This window comes from Mesoplodon mirus (assembly GCF_964341445.2).
Source record: "Mesoplodon mirus genome assembly, chromosome: 13".
In the NCBI taxonomy this organism is placed as follows: Eukaryota; Metazoa; Chordata; class Mammalia; order Artiodactyla; family Ziphiidae; genus Mesoplodon; species Mesoplodon mirus.
In genome coordinates, this window is record NC_138989.1 from 74856094 (window position 1) to 74870519 (window position 14426).

Consider the following 14426-nt stretch of genomic DNA (forward strand, 5'->3'; position numbering starts at 1 on the left):
CCAGAAATCCCAGCTTTTAATGCAGTCTCTCAATGTTTAAATGTTGGTAACCAATTCAGATTTTCACAAGACCAGTACTATCAACCAAACCCAAACCTCCCAGGAAGCCATGCAGCTCTCAGCAACCAATGTGCAACCTCTGCATCATATAGCTCAGATGGAAAAAGAACACTCATTTTCTAAGAAACTGTGATTCCTGGGAAGGCCACAGAGGGTAAGAGGTCTTGCTCAGTATGGGCCTCTGCCTGGGTTCAGATCCTGCCACTGCTCTCTGACTATGTGAGCTTGCGCAGCTCCATCTCCATAAACCTCAGTTTTCACACCTGCAAAGTGGCCACGATTGTAAGAATGTCCGCTTGGTCGGGTTGTTCTGAGGACAGTGAGAAAATGTCCGAGGAAGCCCTCAGCACGAAGCCCTCAGTGTCTGTTGCCTAGCCCGAATGACTCCTTCTCTTTAGAATAATGGAATTATTCAAGGGCCAGCCAAACATCGGGCAAATAACTCCATATTCCCAAATACCTCGTTGCTCCCTCCACGAGGGCCTCTGAAAGTTGTCTACATGATGACCTACTATTTTTTTTTGTGTTACTAAGCATCTGGAACGAGCAATGAGACCTACCCAGGGGGAATATGCTTTTCTTTCAAAATCTCAGTCCTCACCCGGGCGGAGAACTGGCCACTTCTCCCATCCACTTTCCTTCTCTCTCTCTCCCATCCACTTTCCTTCTCTCTCCCCCCGCCCCCCTTCCCCAAGTCCAAACAGTGTTTGCTCCCAAGCTGCAGGGTTTCAACTTGCAGTTCACTTCCCAGCAGTTTCAGTTTCAATCTGGTACTTTTCTCCCGTGACTTCCGGCACCATTTCTATTGTTATTAAGTGTTCTCTTCATTTCCCTTCCCTGGAACTTCCCACACTCACTGAGTCTGAAAACTGTCCTGTCCCGAACTCCTTCCGGGGTTTGTTTACGAAAGTCTCTAATTGCCCGTTTATGATAGGGACGAAGCTCCAGGCCTCTCGGTCCCCAACTTTCCCGCTAGGAGAACGTTTCCCCGCTCGCGACTCCTAGACCCCGCCGCGCCTGCAGCTGACCCGTTGGTCAAGAGAGTAGTGTAGGGGCCCGCGTCTCCACCCCGCCGATCGGCGCCGCCGCGGGTCGTCAGCGGGTCCCGGCAGGTCGCGCGGCGCGGGGTTCCCCGCGGGCCTGGTCCGGACGCCCGCTCCCTCCCGGCGCGGCGGCCCGCGGGGGCGGGGACAGGGGCGGGCCCGGCGTCAAGTTTCTCTACGTCACCAGGAAGTCCCCATCACACCGGAGCGCGGGCAGCGGTGGGCGCCCATACCTCAGAGTTTCCTGGAGGCGGTCGGTGTGCAGCCTCCAGCTCCGTCCCGCCCGCCCGCTTCGGCCCGTGCGCCCCGCACGCAGCCCGAGTCCTGCAGACCCAAGGTGCCAGGGTTGGAGGACTGAGTTCCCGGATTCTGCAGCACAGTTCCCGGCGGCTGCTTACAGAGATGCCTGGAAGGAGGGCTCGTAAGAGCGCTCAGCAGAGCCCGACGCGGGCCCCGGCAGGTAGGGAGCATCTGGGGCTCGCGGAGATCCTGGCCGAGGCGGGGGCCGGGGTCGAGGTCTTGTTCGGGCCAGGGTCAGCCCGTCTGCTCAGGGTCTCAGAGTCGGGCCCGTTCTGCTCCCTTGCACGTGCTTTAGGGAAGCCTCCAGGAAGTTCTTCGGGGGTTTAACCCCGGACCTTGGAGAAGGCGGGGGAGGGAGCCGGGTTTGGGATCGGGATGCAGATGCATTTGAGCGGATGCCAAAAGCCGCTTCTCCTTCGCCTGCCTTCCATCCCCACGTGCCCTGTCCCGGGGCCACGGGGAGAAAAAGTGCAAGTACGGGCTACAGCCACTCGGAGAAAGTAATTGTCACGGCAGGTGGGGCCGGGGCCGAGAGAGGCTCCGGGAGCCTCGGCCTCCCGGCGCTTCCTGAGACAGGCCCGCTTCCTCCGGAGTCCAGGCTCCGGTGAGTGCCCTGCCCTGTTCTCTCTGTTTCACCAACAAAAGCGGTAATGACGCCTGGTACTATCACAGCTTTTCCACAAAGGACCGTTGGAGGGTTACGGAGGCCCCGCAAGGAACACCGACGTCAGAAGCCTAGACAGTCTTGCTTCTTTGTTAAAAGTATAACATTTTAACAATCCCTAATTAGTTACAGAAATGGGATGGGAGAACAGGAGTTTGTCCGCAATGTTTTTTATTCCATCCATTCCAACGCCCTTCCCCATCACATGTAGCCCCATCGAGTAACTTCAGGTCGGTAGCAAAGAAGGCAAGTAAGACTGTGGGCTGGAAATCTGTGTGGTTCATACGGCTGTTACATCAGACGGTATTAGGCCCCTTTTAAACTTAGTGAAATTTTATAGAGCCCATGGGGCGTGCAAAGGAAGTGGTGCATTGACCATGGCGAAATTGGCACCAGGCTGCTCTCTCTAGCTCTTGTTTGGGAGGGAAAAGGCTTTGTCTACCTTTCGTGATGTTCGAGAGAGTTCTGGCTGTGTTGCAAAAAACCGCATAACCTTCACGATCCAACTTAGTCCCCATTAACAAGCGACAGCAGAAATGTCCCTCTTAAACTTGATTAGATATTAAGACATGTAAAAAAGTTGAGATATAAGTGACATATAACACTGTATTAGTTTTAGGTGTATGACGCAATGATTTGGTATATGTATATATTGTGACATGATTACCATAATAAGTTAACATCCATCACCACACGTGGTTACATTTATAGATGTAACAAAAAGGATTACGGAAACAACTAGGTGCTATTTTCTGCCTTTTTGTTGTTGTTGTTGTTTTTGATGAAAGGTATAATTTTTTCTCTTACAGTTCAGGGCTTCTAAAATGGTAGCCTGAATGATAATTGTTTTTTTAGGATTGTATGTTAATATATCCCACTCACTGAAAAGAACTTGTTAGGGATTATGAATTTTTTTTTTTTTTTTTAGGAATTACAAAAATTTAACCCAGCTCTAGTAGAAAGAGAAATTGGCTAAAATGTAGGTTTAAACATCCACTTTAGTATATATTTACAGTTTTCATTTATTTTGAGCCTGAATAGGGTATTTGCAGGGTCTCTTTACGAAATAAATCAGATTTTAATTTGTAGTCGTAATGATTTTTAGTGATCATAATCATGATATTGAAGTGTACCAAAAAGAAGCTGAATTGCTCTTTGAAATATACAAGAAAATTGTAATTATGGATCAGTATAGGCTTGGTGTTAACTTCATTTACTTTAAAAGTTTACTTAGAAATTAGATTATAAACATTACTTTTCCCTAATATTCAGTTTTTTGCAATACCTTAATCATAAAAAATAGTAAACATGTGAATTAAACATTAGTTTGTTTTGTGCTTCACTCATTTCCACAGAGGCAATGGATTGGTACAGATTGGGAAGAATTTGGTTTAGAGTTAGATGTAAATTTTAAGTTATTTTAGAAAATGTGGACTTAATTTTGGAATAAGATTTTATGAGTCTTTCATGAGAAAATTTCAGAGTTGTTTAAATGAGGATAAGAACACATTTAGATTTACCTATTATGAGGGCATAATCAGAACTATTGCCATTTACACAATAAATTGTACTGGAAAATAACATAAAAGAGTTTAGAATTTGACTTTTATTTCCCTAACCAATCTTACATGGGAAAGAAAAGGATGACATCACCTGAGGCTGGCAAAGACTCACTTTCTCTTTGTGGTGTATGACATAAATGTCTGTATTTTGAAAGTAAGATAACATTTGCCTCATCCAGGATGCTTAAAAAAAAAAGATTGCAAAGTAAATGTCTTTATTCTTGCCTTAACTTTTTTTTGTTGTTTAGAGTCACCACGATGTTCGTTTACATCGTGCATGCCTGTGTGCATGTGCGTGCGTGTGTGTGTGTGTGTGTGTGTGTGAGAAAGTAGCCTTTCTCACATTCAGAAAACAAGTATACATAAAGTTAAGATAATGCTTCATGGGATGAATACTCAACTCGTCCCTGGGATAGACATATTAATTCTTGCTGGTTGCAGTTTGCAGTGTGGTCAGTGTAACTTTGATGTTTTGCTTTCCTCTTCAGATCCTGAAGTTGAGTGTGCCATTCAGTTCAGGAGAATTGGAGACAAACTGAATTTCCGGCAGAAACTTCTGAATTTGATATCCAAACTCTTCCGCTCAGGAACCTGACTTTAGAAGCTTTCGAATGAAGAATGAAGAGACTCCTTTCAAACGGAAGATTCCCCAGTAAATGCAAATTTCATCAATTAGAGGAGAGACTGCCTTGTAATGGAGATGAACAACGTGAAGGAGCTCTCACTTGCTTCCAGATGCCCTCGGACACGAAGATGGATACATCAAAAATGAATTGTTGTTGGAGGTTTTCCAGAAGTCATCGTTTGGGATGTGAGAACATTAAAAAAACACTTTGTTTATTTTAAAACAAGAATGGAAGAGCTTTGAAAAAAGGAAATTAATTATTTATACATTTTGGTTTTGCTTAGAGACTTGTTCTAGTATATTTGCTAAAGGTTGCTGCCCAGTGTATGAGGAGTTGACAAATGATTAGACTGTGGGCAGGGGCCAAGAAACAGAACATGTTCAATGTTTGTTTCTACTTTTGGATGACAACTCCAGAACAATGTATAATCTTTGGTTTATATATATTCTTAAAAGTAAAATTTTTTTCTGAGAACACTGAATGTCATAGTGAATGTTGATTTCATAGGTCACTACAAAATATAAACTAATTTGATAGTTTCTTTTTACTCAAAATGTATGGTTTCTGTTCAGATGACCTTTTATTAAATGTGTTCGTATGGGCCTTAACTGGGAAATTATATGCTTTGAAAAAATTTGAAGTGTTACTTGGTGCCAGTGGATTCTTGCAGGTTGAATGTTAAAAGATAAAGAAGCATGGGGATTTTTGCAAAACTGGCAATAATGAAAAATAAGTGACTTTTTTTTACTGCTGTAACTATAACTTAGTAAAACAAATATTCTAACCTAACTGTTGGTAAGAAAATAAATGTGTTTCTAAAGTTTCTAAAATCTGTAAAATGTCCCTTCTCATACTAGTCAGTGTGCATTGTATAAGAGTGATCTTTTAAGAGAAATTAAGCATGTTTTCATATTTGGGATACATACATATATTTTTAAAGGAACAGATTGCTCATCCAGAATGAAAATCCCATTTATATACATATACATATATTCATCTGAAGATATATATATATATGGCATTAGAGTAATATGTAGTTTTTGAGAAAGGTTTCATGAATTCTATTGTTTTTTTTGGCCAGGTTATCAACAAAGTCCCTAGATATATAAAAAAAGAAATAATACTGTCATGATTGAATTTCAGCAGGAATAATCTTATTTATTTTACCTATTTATAATTAAAATATTTTTTGTTTAGTTTGAATCTATATATTAAAGTTGAATTTGGGGGTTTTGTGACAAGGGTTTCATAACTACTTGAACTCTTACAGTAAGAATGTTTTAATATAGGCTGTAGTCACTTTAGATGAAAAATTACCTCAGCATCTGTTTTTCTTCAGTATTACTTAAGCTGTTAGTTTATTTAGTTGCAAAGACTTTTTGTGGGGGGGGGTCTGCCTAGTGGCAGGTATTTTGCCTTGTGGATATTTATGGTCTGTAACTGTATTTATACATATATATATACATATAAAATTTGATACTGTAGCTGTAAACTATTAAAAATTACCACCATTCTTTTCTGTGTGTTTATTTCTTCATCACGTAAGCTACTGAGTGTTCATTATGAAACCAGAATATTTTAACTGACTTCCATCAGCAGTTACCTTCTGACCTAACCATCTCCTTCGTTCCAGTTGTGTGGTGCGAGTGGGGAATACAGGGCAATTGGACGTGATTTCTGCTGTCAAGGGACTTATACTTTAATTGGGAAAGGAAGTAGTGAAACATAGGAAATGAATGCCAGGCATAGGTCTTGAGTGCTGCTGCATACCTTAGGTTGATGCCTGGAGAGTGATTTATTTCAAGTAGCCTACAGAGAGTGATCTAATTAGTGGTAGGGCAAGCAGCAAGTATTGCTTCATCTGAAGCTAGTCATGTGCAGAAGTAGGTGTGGTGCAAGTGGCCTTCCTGTTTGAGTGAGAACTCAAAAGATACCCCTAATTTGTAGCCTTGATCTAAGATCCACATCACCAACCCGCCCCTGCCCTCTGAGTCTGCTGAAGTCCTGGGATGTAAATTGCCTCCCTTAAATGGTGAGAGAGGGGAAAAGGGAGGAAGGTGAACGGGAGATGACAGCTACAGAACTGGAGCAGGAGGGGAGATTGGCTTCATAAATGGTGGGGTCAATGTGTGATTTGATGTGAGGGTCACGGGCAGAGGAACTTTTGTCCGTGGCCGTGTCCCTAGGCCTCTTTGCATAACCAGAATTGAGGCACTGGTGTTAATTAGTTTTGCCAAAGTACCCCTGATGCTCTTTTATACTGTATAAGGGCATCACACAGGAAGGCTAAGGCACACTTCACAATCTTCAGGTATGAGAATTATTTTCTGAGAACTCTATTTTAATGTCAAAAAATTCGCATGATGTCCACATAATTCTATCTATTGACCGACAAATAGCTACTATGAATTAAAAATACTTTTTGATTTGTACTTAGATTTAAAAGAAAATCTCAAAAGTCTGTATATTTGAAAAGCATCTATATATCCATCATCTATCATGTATCTATGAATGAAGCAAGTTCTCTGAAGACACTGGGACCTGTGATTTGGGGTTTTTAATCCCTTGCAATAACTCTGCCCACATACATACACAACACTGGGCAGGAACAGCATAAATGGTGAGAATCCTGTCAAACTCCTCAAACCTTTGACAGAGAGAAAGATGCCCCAGGAGATAACTGACACCTTGAAAAGAGAATGGTAGTGGGGAGTGATGAGATGCAAAGGACACCCCACTTGGGAATGCTGGAGCCAGACTCTCAAGGCAAAACCATTACTGAGCTGTGTGACCCTGAGTGAGATAGCCTGTCTAAGCCAGAGTTATTCCTCTGAAATCAAGAGACCCAGATCTGCAGAGTTCCTCGTGGTGTGAAGCAGATAATGGGGTGACAAAGGGCTCTGAAGAAGGTCCCCCATCACACTCCTAGCCCTACCCACCCCCCTCATTTCAGACAGTATTAAGAGAGAACGGAAGGATTTGCTAAAAGAAGTAAAAGAGTGGATGTAAAAAGCCAAAACCCCAGAAAAACAAAAACAAAAAACCAACTATCATCCAGATCCTTCTCCCCAACATTGATTCTAAGCTGTGCAGGAAGCTGTGCAGGAACTTCTTGGACTTGTATTTTCTGGGAAATGAGAATCCCCCATGCGCTCTGGCTGCCCTGATAGTGGTGTCATTCTGTCAGGGCTGCTTCTTATACGAGGCTGAACATAGTTGGGGGTCACCTGACAGAACACACCTGGCTGTGTGATCACCTGAGTGTTCTTATGGAACAGGTCATGGTTCAAGAGCAAAACCTTTGTCAATCAATCCAGGCACTAACTGGACCTTCTCTTTTTAAGGGCTTTCAGAAATTGCTTTAACAAATTCAGAGTCAGACGGTCACACCCACTTACTGTCTTCTTCCAAATTGGCTACTTTTTTTTTTTTGCTGTACGCGGGCCTCTCACTGTTGTGGCCTCTCCCGTTGCGGAGCACAGGCTCTGGACGTGCAGGCCCAGCGGCCATGGCTCACGGGCCCAGCTGCTCCACGGCATGTGGGATCTTCCCGGACCGGGGCACGAACCCATGTCGCCTGTATCGGCAGGCGGACTCTCAACCACTGCGTCACCAGGGAAGCCCAAATTGGCTACTTTTTAGAACACCAGAAAAGTCAGAAAATTGATGAGAGTTATAGGTCGGGATTTGGGGTTCCTTTACTTAGAAGTCCAGGTCCCAGACTGCTTCCTGCAGTCCTCTCTACTCTGTGATTACAAACTGCGCAGTGCATGGAGCCTGGGCTTGGGTTTGGGTTGAAAATAGAATAAACAAAATAACCCCTTGATATTTCTAGTGTTTTAGAAAAAGTCTTCTCTCCTTTGTGTCATGCTCTCTCACGAACGGTCTCTGACGGAGCTTCTGAGATTTGTTCATTTCCAGCTTCACATCTTCATCCAGCTATTATCAAAACCACAAAGTTCCTCCGCCCGCAATTGTCATTGGCTCCTGACTTTCAAATCCGTCAGTTATTTTACCACTTACTCTTGGGGGAACTCTGGATAAATTACTTGATTTCTATTTTCTTATAAAATGGTGTAAAATGCACCTATTTCAAACCATCTTGAGACTCAAATGAGGTAAGAAAGTGCCTGACGTCTGGCTCAGTCACGCTCTGTGAATGTCCTTAACTTTAGCTTCAAAATGGAGGGTTAAATATTAGCTTCTTTACCAAGCTATGGAAGATCTTGCCCAATTAAGATTATTAGACTAAAATGAAACCTTCTGAAGGAAGGCAGTAGGGTAGTGGTGGAGCCAGAGAGGAAGTGGCAGTTTTTCCCTTGATGGGACCACCTGCTTTTAATTTGTAACCTCTCAGCAATGGCGGAACATTTATTGTCCCCTCGTATGTATTAGGTTTCATCAATACTATTGAATCTCCTGAAGCCCCTTCACGTATTCATATAAAAATTCTGGTCCTGATGTACACAATATCACCTCAAGAGTTAGTCTGGACTAGATTTGGATAAGGCTCTTTTCAACTGTGAGGTTCTGAAGTGCGGGCTCTCCTCTGAGATGAAACTGAAAATTTGCTCATTTGGAGGACAGAGGTCAAGCCCTGCCTTTAGGGAACTTGAGTGGCGTCCACCCGTGGGGTTTCCATAGGGCTACTCTGAGTCTGTCCTTCTGTGAACAAAACTTCCTCAAGATAAATACCATTTACTGATCACCCATGATGGGCCTGACGTTTTGGAAACAATAGTCTTATTATTTCACTTAGTGCTTACAATCTTTCTATTGGAAAATACGATCATCTTTCCTATTCTACAGTGAAGGGAACTGCCTCAGCGAATCAGCAATTTCCCCAAAGTTAACTGGCAAATGAGTGGAAGACACAGGATTTGAACTTGTGCCTTTCTGACCTCAGAGCTCTCCTCTCTTGCCAGCAGGATGGGTTAGGGGAGGGTCCTCATTTCAGAGCAAAGCTAGTTGTTTTCCAGCCCAGTGCCCTCAGCCAGGTTTTCTACCCCTGAGTTGTTTGAGGGTTGAAGGTTGATTATTAAACCAGCTGATAAATGAAAAATACTGATAAGTGCCTCGCCAGTTGGAATTCCTTTAGCTCAGCACTGCTGCCGATTGCTCCCCAACCTCCATCGATGCATATGCAACCTCAGGAAGCTGGCTCACATTATTCCAAGAAACCTGGGTGAGCCATCAGGGAAGGTGATGCCGCATCGCATCCCGGGAGGGATTTTGTGTTGGACAAGTGTGGAATTAATTCTGAAAGATACACTCCCCACTGGCTCGCCTTTTACCAGCTAACGCCCAAACAAGCACCTACTGAGACAGACCTGCAGGAGCTATTTGTAATGGGAAAGAAAACGATTCAAAGAATCCAGTCAAAACAGCAATTTGTGTGTTTTGTCGGCTGCCTGCAGTATCTGCTTGATTTCAGCAAAGCTAAGCAGTAATTAGGAAGGAAGAAGAAATTGGTGCCACCATTATTAAAAAGCAAACAATGGAGAACATCGAAATTAACCAGTCTGGGTTCTGGATGATTCATTCGGACTAGTGGTGGAGAGGCAGGGAGCAATGAGTGGTTGTGTGGATTATGAAATCCTCTGGTTTTATGAAGGTTACTTTTTATTAAGAGATTCCCAGATCCTCTGTCTTCAGGCAGCATACACATTAATCAGCTCACCTGAGAGAAGAGGAGGAAAAACATCACAACTTGAAACAAAGAGATGTGCAACACAATACAGCACCTGTAACTAAAGTGAGAAAAAGTCTCCTTTCCTCCTTCTGAAGTTTGTACTGGTGTCACATCAAAAAGGACAGATTGGTGAGAATTAAGCAAATCAAGACTAAAACTTTTACTTAACTTTCAAAATGTGGTTATAGAAGAATATGAGGAAGTCAGGCTAATACTTCACAGATGACTCCTTGGGGCCCTGGGAAAGTACCAGCCAGGATGATAAATCTGGGCTTTTCTTCCAGATTTTAATTAACATAAAGGAGGGAAAAGGGTGGTAATATGCTCTAGGTGTGGCTTACTCGTCAACCACACTTTTCCAAGAATAAGCTGGTGAAATGAAAAAGTGCATATTTCTACCTGTTTGGAAACATACTCCACTATAATTTTCAACCCAAATCATATTACAGTTACATTGGAATTCTCTTCATAATAAATATTCCTGAAGGGACACAGCTCCTGGCCCCTTTTATCATTGCAACATTTTATTGTTTCATCCCTGAAGACTATGGAAAGTTCTCTGGTCCTGGTGTGCCTGGTTTTAAAACTGCAAGTCTCATGTCCTGGAAATGGCCTCAGTTCTGGGCGAGCCCAGGACAGTTGGTCACCCTTGTGTGGTTGTAATGTGCTTACAAGTGTATCTTTAGTCGATTTAACTCTGAGGCTCTCCATCTAAGTAATCTATATCCCACTTCTTTTTCCCACTTTTGGCTCATTTGTAAGAAAGTGGTAGTCATAACTCCCAGCCCTGTGGAATCAAAAAGTTCATAAGGGGATTAAAAGAGATCCTGAATGCAAAGCTCTCAGCCCAGGGCCTGGCAGTTAGTAAGCTCCCAATAAATCATTGCTGAAAAAAATACTCTGGGGGATTACAAAGAGTTTACGAAAAGTGAATGTTATCATGGTTTTACTGGAATTATTAAGTACATACTGAGTGAAGAGATGCAGAAAGCAACCTCCCTGACTTAGGGATTTTACAGTTTAGTTGAGGACACAGATGAGCAAAACCAGATGAACCATTTACAAATGGTCCAGAATTAACAGTTATAAGTTGTGAAGTTGTTCACTAGAGAAAAGAAAAATGTCGGGTAGGGTCAGTTTTGTTTTCTTTTCAAAGCTTGTATTCAAGGTTCTATTTGAGTTCCAGTCGCCGCAGTAAAATCAGAAAAAATAAAAGAGTTATAAAGGAAGAAAATTGTCATTTATTTGCAGGTAACATGATTGTCACCATAGAAAATACAAGACAATCTAAATGTAAACTATTAAAATGAATGAGACTAAAGCAATTGGCTGGATATAGCATTAAAGTGCATAAGTCTATTTTGTACACCAGAAATATACTTTTAACACAATTTAAAAATAGGGATAATTTATAAGGCAAAAAAAGTAAAGAAAAGAATCCAGAAAGAATGCAAGATTGTGACGGAGTTTAAAAACTTTTGAAAACCGTTCAAAAGAAAATCTAATTAAATGATGAATTTAATTTTAATTCTTTTGCAATGTTTTTATAGATCCACTGCAATTTTAATCATAATGTACATGGAAGAGCAAAGCCCCCAAAGAAGGCAAAATAATATCCCAATGAACTGCTGTTTGGAATAAAAAGTGAGTACTTGAAATACCAAAAAGCAAAACATTATAAATTGATAGTAATTATGTTGGCATATTACTGGTAGAGGTATAGACAAATTGATAGGGTCAGGTATTTTTTATTTCAAATAAAGATGTTTTTTGTTAGATGAGTTTTTTCACTATCAAAATCACCAGAGTTATCACTGGGATGCTTCTCCAAAGGCTACTAGGCTACTCTTCTTTGGTTGGTTTCCTCAGACATACTCTATTTTTATCATTTTGTAATCTGTCTTCCATCTCCACTTTTTTCATAGATACTGTTTTCTTAAAGGTCACTAGCAACCCAGCTGCCACATCCCAAGGCCTCTTTTTATGTTGCATGATGTCCAACCTCTGAGCCTCACCTCTTCCTTCAAACTTATGTAAAGTCCTCTAAACTTTTAGCAAGTTCCTCTTTCCTCTTGGTTTTTAAATGCCAGTTTCCCAAGGTTCTGCTTTCAACATGTTCTCTAAGCGTAATGACCTCACGTGCCCCTTTAAGCTGATTGACTTCCAATTTTCATCTCCATCTGGCTTCTCCGCATGGGCACTAGCCTGACTCTGTCCTCCGGCTAGATTGATTTCTTGACTTTCTAGGATTTGTTTGTAGTTTTCATTAATTTTGGATTCCTTTCCTTCTCATCTTTGCTGCTCAAAGCTCTGTTATCCTTCAAGGCCAATGTCAAAAGTCATTTCCTCAGGAAGTATTTTCAGATTCCCCAATCAGAAAGGACAGCCTATCTTTTATGTTTCCATAGCACATTTTTCTTATCATGACACAACACTGATTTCATTCACATTTATGTTGATTTTATGTCTGCTTCTCCAACTTGATTATAAGCTCCTACAGGTGGAACAGAGATCTAATTTATTTTTCAATCCCCTGCATCACTTAGCAAAATGGCATTCATTCACTCATTCATTCATTCATTTATTCATTCATCCATAAAATAATTTTGATCATATGTGCCAAGAACTACGTTTGATACTACAGATATAAAGAACACGTGTCTCTCTAGCGGGGAGACCAAGACAAAAACAGAAGATTACAATTAATATTTTTAAGTATTGTGCTAAGGGGTGAGCATAAAGTGCTGAGGGAGCTCTGAGACTCACAAAGTGTGTGTGTGTGTGTGTGTGTGTGTGTGTGTGTGTTTGGCAGGAGGTATTGAAGTCTTCATGGAATAGAGGTTGCCTGAGATGAGTGTATAAGTTATATATTTCTCTGTAACGAATTAACCCCAAATTTAGTAGCTTTAAACAATACACATTTATTATCCCAGAGTACATGTGGTTAGGAGTCTAGGCACGAAGTAGCTGAATCTTCTGTTTCAGAGTCTCTCACAAGCCTTCAGTCAAGGTGTTGACTACAGTCATGGTCTCATCTGAAGGCTCAAGTGGGGAAGGATTTACTTCCAAGTTCTCTCATCTGGTTGTTGGGCTGACAACATCAGTTTCTAACTGGTGGTTGGCTAGAGGCCACCCTCAATGTCTTGCCACATGAGCCTCTCCAGCTTACTTTATCAGAGCAAGTACTGGAGAAGAATGAGAGAGACAGAGAGAGAGAACAAGGCAGAAGTCACAGTCTTTATAACCTAATCATGGAAGAGACATCCCATCACTTTTGCGATATTAGAAACAAGTTCCTAGGTTCAACCCACATGCAAGGGGAAGGGATTACTAGGGCATAAATACCAGGAACTGGGTATTTTTGAGATCCTTTTTCTTTCTTTTTTTGCGGTACATGGGCCTCTTACTGTTGTGGCCTCTCCCGTTGCAGAGCACAGGCTCCGGACGCACAGGCTCAGCGGCCATGGCTCATGGGCCCAGCCGCTCCGCGGCATGTGGGATCCTCCTGGACCGGGGCACAAACCCGCGTCCCCTGCATTGGCAGGTGGACTCTCAACCACTGTGCCACCAGGGAAGCCCTTGAGATCCATTTTTAAAGTCTGTCCACCACCACAATGAATCTTAAAGAACGAGAAGTTAACTAGCTTATTTCTCTCACAGGAAACAACAAGAATAAATGCATGATGAACTAGAGTCTGTTGAGCCCCATGAGTATTATGATTTGAGATTCTTCTGGTGTATACTTCAAGAATTTCCTGTAAGCCTCTGGTGGATTCTGCCACTGCACAGGGTATGAGGGGAGAGAGGCGGACTGGCTCCTGAGGGTTCTCTCCACCTCTCCCTATACCATTATGCACGCAGGAAGAATGAGCACAAAAGAGGAGGACACTGCATAGCTTCCAAGGGGCTGCAGTGAGAGAGAGGGAGTCCAAGCAACCATTCCCACAACTAGGAAGGTGATGAGGATGGGGCCTCGAACGTAAACCTGTTCAAAGACCTATCCTGAAAATGGGCCACAGCTGTTGGGTGACTCAGCAGGGTAATTATCAGGAAGTGTCTTTTTTTTTTTTTTTAAAGGAGCTAGTGAAGGGGAACAAACAAACAGGTAAGTTAACAGAATTGAAAAGGATTTCAGCTTCTTATGTCAGATATGAAAATCGCTTTCATTGTTTAATTAGCTACCCACACAAATCTAATGAGCCACACTTCTCTGCTTTTCTCTGCAGGCTGGTATTGTAGAAGCCAGGGTTCTCTTTGCCATCGATACGTAAATCAAAGCTGGATAGAGGCTCAGATAAGACCCTGTCCCCTAGTTGATTGTCCAGACACCCAGAAACACACGCGGTTTTCCCCTTTGTCATTTATCTCTCCGCAGGCAGGAAAGCTGGGTGTGGGGTGTTGTGGATCTCGTCAGGCACAGGGCCCTGTGGGACTTAAAATTGCCCTGCCGGCAGCTGGGATGACTCAGACCGCGTTCTT

General features: G+C 42.5%; 1 protein-coding gene across 1 annotated transcript; it reads left to right on the plus strand.

The window, feature by feature from the left end:
- Positions 1-1315: 1315 nt before the first annotated feature.
- On the plus strand, positions 1316-5768 carry PMAIP1 (phorbol-12-myristate-13-acetate-induced protein 1). The gene is made up of 2 exons (XM_082640064.1): positions 1316-1563; positions 4118-5768. Exons 1-2 carry the CDS (start codon positions 1506-1508, stop codon positions 4222-4224), a joined length of 165 nt encoding a protein of 54 aa, XP_082496190.1. The 5' UTR covers positions 1316-1505; the 3' UTR covers positions 4225-5768.
- The last annotated feature ends 8658 nt before the right edge of the window (positions 5769-14426 follow it).